This window comes from Colobus angolensis, unplaced genomic scaffold (genome assembly GCF_000951035.1).
Source record: "Colobus angolensis palliatus isolate OR3802 unplaced genomic scaffold, Cang.pa_1.0 Scaffold238, whole genome shotgun sequence".
NCBI classification, from domain to species: Eukaryota; Metazoa; Chordata; class Mammalia; order Primates; family Cercopithecidae; genus Colobus; species Colobus angolensis.
The window spans coordinates 874,925-881,455 of record NW_012115577.1 but is presented as its reverse complement, the minus strand read 5'-3'; the positions used below and the strand labels follow the sequence as shown (position 1 = coordinate 881,455).

At 47.0% G+C, this 6,531-nt stretch overlaps 1 protein-coding gene across 1 annotated transcript in view; it reads right to left on the bottom strand.

The window, feature by feature from the left end:
- The window catches only part of FLOT1 (flotillin 1), an 18,050-nt gene that overhangs the window by 1,584 nt on the left and 9,935 nt on the right, over positions 1 to 6,531 (bottom strand). The window contains exons 6-9 of the mRNA XM_011945067.1: positions 1,621 to 1,820; positions 1,405 to 1,450; positions 1,151 to 1,288; positions 745 to 909 (exon numbers count right to left, since the gene is read on the bottom strand). Of these exons, the coding sequence (XP_011800457.1) occupies positions 745 to 909; positions 1,151 to 1,288; positions 1,405 to 1,450; positions 1,621 to 1,820 (549 nt within the window). The remainder of the gene's footprint in view (positions 1 to 744; positions 910 to 1,150; positions 1,289 to 1,404; positions 1,451 to 1,620; positions 1,821 to 6,531) is intronic.

Sequence of the window (6,531 nt, the reverse complement as noted above, 5' to 3'; positions counted from 1 at the left end):
TTCACCATGTTGGCCAGGCTGGTCTCGAACTCCTGACCTCAGGTGATCTGCCTGCCTCAGCCTCCCAAAGTGCTGGGATTACAGGTGTGAGCCACTGCACCTGGCATCATTTCTTTACCATACACATAATGCTTACTATACACCAGGCACTATTCTAAACATTGCAAATATTTGCTGGAGCCCCTCAACAATTCAAGAGGGTAGTTTCTAATTATTAACCCAATTTTAAGGTGAGGAAACAGGTATAGAGAGGTTGATTACTTGTCCAAGATCACAGCTAGCAGGCATTGTAGCTAGGATTAACAAAACAGTGGTTCCAGAGCCTGTTTGCTGACCTCGACCATGATCTACAGGTGAATTAGCTGGGGAACCAAGAAAAGCAGTGATATGCCCTGGAATTAATTAACTGTCAATAGGCTGCAACTAGTTCCCTATACTAGTGGGGTGACCACAAGCACAGGTTGCAGAGACAGTTGACCTGGATTTCACTCCAGCTGCACCAGCAGAATGAGTAGGAACATGCTGGAAGTTCAGTTTCTTGACTTTGTAAAACCCTATATGCCCTAAGGGTAGTTTAAAACAACTCATTTATGTAGAAGCTTAGCACCGTATCTGGCACACAGAAAGTGATTAATAAACATCAATGACTCTCAGGTCTGGATGCTGGTTAAATGCTATGCCTGCTGCGTTACACAACACAGGAACCTAGCAATTCTGCTCCTCAGCTCCAACCTGAGACCTCACCTGGGAGATGCTGACACCTGTGAGTCTTTCCACACTCTCTGGCAGGCGGGTTAGAATGTCCAGTACTTCCCCAGTCACTTTGGCTGCCCCCATGGTCCCACTGCCGCTGGACACCAGTGTGATCTTATTGGCCGAAGTCAAGGGACCACTGATCTCCTCTGCCACCTGGCAGGAGAGAGATGCCCACTCAGTGCCCATGATCTGACCACACTCCTCATAAAACAACTTACCCTGGGTTTTAAGGTCCTCATTCCATTGGTCATCCTTCCTTACTTTGGTCACTAATAATTCCCACCCCTAATTTAGGGTCCCCCTAGCCTGGTTCTCCCTAAGCCCCCCATTTCACCCCACCCCTTAGTCCCTGGTTCTATTTCCTCCTTTCTTGGTGCCCACACAACCTCCAGACCTGGGGCAGCTTCTCTAGCAGCATGTCCAGCTGAGCAGCCTCTTGGTACAGCTGGAAGGCTTCTGCCTTCTTGGCCATCTGCTCAGCCTCGGCTCGGGCTCGGGCCCCTATGGCAAAGGCCTCAGCTTCCCCACGCATCTGAGGGTTAAGGATGCTTGTGAGATTGACGGAAATCATTAAGAACCAAGAAATCCCAGCTCAAGCAGCAACCCCCACTTTCTCTACAAGCCAGCAGGAGCTGCATCTTAACTCACCCGCACAGACTCAGCTTCTGCCTCCGCCTGCATAATTAGTTGGGACCTGTGGACAGAAGGGAAGTGGAGGGTGGAGCCCAGGGACCCAGTGTTGCAAAGGCAGAGGTTCCTGAAACCTAAAATCCATAGGAGTCCAGGTGGTGAAGGCTTCAGCCCTCCATCTTGGGGTGCCTAGGTGGCAAGTGAGCTAGGAAGGGTCAGGAAGGGGACATTTACTTCTCTGCCTCGGCTAGGCGCTCCAGCTTGTAGCGCTCAGCTTCTGCTGGCTTCCGCACACGGGCCTCCAACTCCTTCTCCCGCCGGGCGATCTCCTGCTCCTGCACTGCCACCTGCTGGGCCCGCTCCACCACCTGCACCTGCACCCGCTGCTCCTCAATCTGCTGCTTAGTCTTGGCCACCTGGGTAGGAGGGGCGCTCTGAGTCAGAAGTGAAGAGGAAGTGCCCCGGAACCAGAGCTCCAGAGTGGGATATAAAAATAGGAGCTGGTGGCCGGGCGCGGTGGCTCACGCCTGTAATTCTAACACTTTGGGAGGCCAAGGAGGGTGGATTGCCTGAGTTCAGGAGCTCAAGACCAGCCTGGTCAACATGGTGAAACCCTGTCTCTACTAAAATACAAAAAATTAGCCAGGTGTGGTGGTGCACGCCTGTAGTCCCAGCTACCCGGGAGGCTGAGGCAGGAGAGTTGCTTGAACCTGGGAGGTGAAGGTTGCAGTGAGCCAGGATTACGCCACTGCACTTCACCCCGGGCAACAGAGTAAGACTCCATCTCCAAAAAAAAAAAATAGGAGCAGGTACATGAAGGTGGGTCCCCTCCTGCTTGGCCAGCCCAGTGGAGTCCAGTGTTCCTCTGATGAGCCCCCGTTTAATCTATTTTTCCCACCTATGCCCCCTTCTAGAGTATAAATACCTTGAGGGCACTGAGCACATGGTGGCCTTCTGTTATCTCCAGTCTTGCTCAAATCCCCCCACTGTTGCTAGAATAACCTAGTGCTAGCCTAGGCTACTGCAATAGCTGACTTATTTTTTGTGGGGGTGGGGATAGGTGATCTTTTTTGTCTTTTGCATATGGTGGAGATTTAACAGAAAAAAAAGTAAACCACGAGAAACCTTCTTCCTACATTCTCCAAACCACGTGGGTCCCTTTCCCAGAAGTAACCACCGAGACCAGCTTCTTGTGTATCCTTCCAGGGATACTCTGAACATCTACAAGAATGTGTGTATTCATATAATTCCTCTTATTTAAGCAGATTTATTTATTTTCTTTTTTTTTTTTCTTTTAGGCAGAGTTTCGCTCAATTGCCCAGGCTGGAGTGCAGTGGCGTGATCTTGGCTCAGTGCAACCTCCACCTCCCAGGTTCAAGCTATTCTTTTGCCTCAGCCTCCCAAGCAGCTGGGACTACAGGCATATTATACCACGTCTGGCTAATTTTTGTATTTTTTTTTAGTAGAGGCAGGGTTTCACCATGTTGGCCAGGCTAGTCTTGAACTCCTGATCTCAAGTGATCCATCCACCTCAGTTTCTCAAAATGCTGGGATTTTGGGAGGCTTAAGTGGGAAGGATCCTTTGAGCCCAGGAATTTGAGACCAGCCTGGGCAACATGGCGAAATTCCGTCTCTACAAAACATACAAAAATTAGCCAGGTGTGGTGGCATATGCTTGTAGACCCAGCTACTCGGGAAGCTGAGGTGGGAGTATTGCTTGAGCCTCGTAGTTGAAGCTATAGTGAGCTGAGATTGTATCGCTGTACTCTATCTAGCCTGGTGGACAGAGTAAGACTCAGTCTCAAAGAGGAGGAGAGAAGAGAGAAGATAAGGAAAGAAAGGAAGAAAGACTAGTCAAGTGCAGTAGTGAGAAGTAGGTAAAGAGCAGAACAAGGAGTTCTATCTGTAACTGACTGAACAATCAATTGAGATAACTCACTACCTTTGGACCAGCCTGTCTTTATCTTAAAAAAAAAAAAAAAATCATTTTGGCTTTAGTGAGGTTTTAGGAGAGAGTAAAATTAGCTACATTCGTTTAATCCATCATCTCTGAAAAAGAGCCCAACTCATCTCTTACTTCCTTTTTTTTTTTTTTTTTTTGAGACAGTCTTGCTCTGTCACCCAGGCTGGAGTGCAGTGGTGTTATCTCAGCTCACTGCAAGCTCCGCCTCCTGGATTTATGCCATTCTCTTGCCTCAGCCTCCCGAGTAGCTGGGACTACAGGCGCCCGCCACCACACCTGGCTAATTTTTTGTATTTTTAGTAGAGATGGGGTTTCACCGTGTTAGCCAGGATGGTCTCGATCTCCTGATGTCGTGATCTGCCCACCTCGGCCTCCCAAAGTGTTGGGATTACAGGTGTGAGCCACTGCGCCTGGCCTTGCTTCCTCTCTTCAGACAGTCCATTCTCCACAAGGCAACCAGACTGATCCCTATACAAATATAAATAAGACCATGGCACCTTTCTGCTTGAGGTTCTCCAATAGCTTTCCATTGTGCTTTCAATTCTCTTCTATGTCTCCATCATGACCACACAAACCCTTTGTAATCTGGCCCTGTCAGCCTTTCCTCCTCATTAACAGCACACCAGCCTCCCCAGATCAGAAACCTCCTTTCTTTCTCCACCTCATGGCCTTTGCACTTACTGCCTAGCCACTAGCCCTATCTATCTATCTATCTTAGATGGAGTCTCAATCGATTTATCTATCTATCTTAGAAGGAGTCTCGCTCTGTCACCCAGGCTGGAGTGCAGTGGCGCTATCTCAGCTCACTGTAACTCCTGCCTTCTGGGTTCAAGTGATTCTCATTCCTCAGCCTCCCCAGTGTCTGGAATTACAAGCTCACACCACCACACCCGGCTAATATTTTTTGTATTTTTGGTAGAGATAGGGTTTTACCATGTCGGCCAGGCTGGTCTCAAACTCCTGGCCTCAAGTGATCTTCCTGTCTCGGCCTCTCCAAGTGGTGGGATTACAGGCATGAACCACAGCGCCCAGCCACATACGACTACTTAAAAAGTACAGGCTAGAATGTTCTTGGCCCAGAACTCTATATTGTTCCTTCTTATCTCCAGGTCTGATCTCAAACACCACTTCCTCATAGAAACTTTCTCTGACCACCCGCTAACCTAGTAACTCCCCTCCCAGAGTTTTTCACATCACCCTGTTTATTTCCTTCACAGCACGTAAACAAGAATTATAGCCTGGGAAGGTCATTTACTTGCTTACTAGCTGCTTCCTGTGTCATAATGTAAGCTGCATAAGGGCAGGAATCTTTTCTGTCTCATTCATATTTACAGCCTCACCTCCAAAATGATGTCTGGCACACAGGAGGCACTTAACAGATATTTGTTGAATAAATCCTTTCCTGAACACCTAGCACATTGCCTGGTGCATAAGAAACTGATAAAAGTTGAAAAGAGCCCAACCAGCCCAATCCCTTAATCTGCAGACAAGTAAGGTCATGTTTAGAAGGTTAAGAACTTTATCCACAGCTTTACTGCAAGCTAGCAGTTTCCATTATGGTAATCCTTTTCAAACTCAAACGCCAATGTGCATACAAATCACCTAGGAATTCACCTCGAGATTTTGTTAAAATGCAGGTTCTGATTCAGTTGATGAGGGCCAGGGCCTGCAATTTTGTATTTCTTTTTTTATTTTTATTTTTTGAGATGAAGTCTGGCTCTGTCATCCAGGTTGGAATGCAGTGGCCGGATCTCAGCTCACTGCAAGCTCCGCCTCCCGGGTTCATGCCATTCTCCTGCCTCAGCCTCCTGAGTAGCTGGGACTACAGGCGCCCGCCCTCGCCCGGCTAGTTTTTTGTATTTTTTTTAGTAGAGACAGGGTTTCACCGTGTTAGCCAGGATGGTCTCGATCTCCTGACCTCGTGATCCGCTAGTCTTGGCCTCCCAAAGTGCTGGGATTACAGGCTTGAGCCACCGAGCCTGGCCGCAATTTTGTATTTCTAACAAGCTTCGCAGTGATGCTGTAGCTGCTGCTAGGTAGAACAGTTTGAGTTGCAAAGCTCTATGCCATGCTCAACCTGTCAAGTCACCCAGGAATTTAACATAATAACAAAAGATGTTTTGTACCTTCATTATGTTTTCAGCCTGTACCAACTCTTGGCAAAAACCAAAATGCATTAATATTGCTATCCTTTGGGTAAAGGTCTCAAAGTACAGTTGACTTTCATTGTTCTTGGTAGTTCTGTTCTATAAAGTAGCCATGAATGCTGAATTAGTTAATACCTAATTTGTTCCCAGAAGAAATACAGGACTAGGTTTCTGTGAGCCTCTGGTCACAACATTTTCATCAACTGATCAATATAAAGCCTTGCTTTATATGTGTTTCTGTTTAAAGACACCTTATGTAAACTATATTGTTGATTCATTAACACTGAACTCACAGCTAACAGCACTACAACTCATGCATGAACGAAGCTTACCTAACACATGTATTTCTCCCATAAGGCACATCATAGCCTGCTTGCACTAAAGGATACCAGACAGCACTCCAGTAGTGATGCTTGGGGGATATTTTAAAGAGCGAAATCACCAAGAAAAAGCACAAAAACGCAAAAACCATGGCAGTAAATATACTGTGAAAATAACATGGCTTATGATACGAGAGCTGAAACAAGGCGGCAGAGCATCTCCTTGCTCACCCTCACCTGGGCACTGCACATCAGGTGGCTCAGGTATCTCACCACTCTGTGCATGTCTGCAAATGATTCTGAAAGTGCAGCGACTTTATTGGTAACCTTTTGAGGTTACCAACACATTTTAGTGAATAGGCAAATTCTCAGATACAAATAATGAAGAATGAAGATCAACTATATCTCCTGGCAATATCAAGGGCTGCCCATATCTCACTTTGCAGGATTCAATGTCCAAGTCCATGTTTTCCTTCTTCATATCCTTTTTTGATTAACCAGGGCTGCTGTTAGCCCACAGCATGCCTCTGTGCAAATTAGAAATTCCTCTGTGTAGATGCAGACCCATGTCAGCACTGCTTGATTAGAGGGGCATGGGCCGGATCTGAGCTCGGATCCACTTTCTTGGTCAGATACCCTTGCACAGGCACAGTCTGCTCCAAACATATGACCAGCCTTATTGATCATATCCCTTCTTGAATTTTTTTTTTTTTTT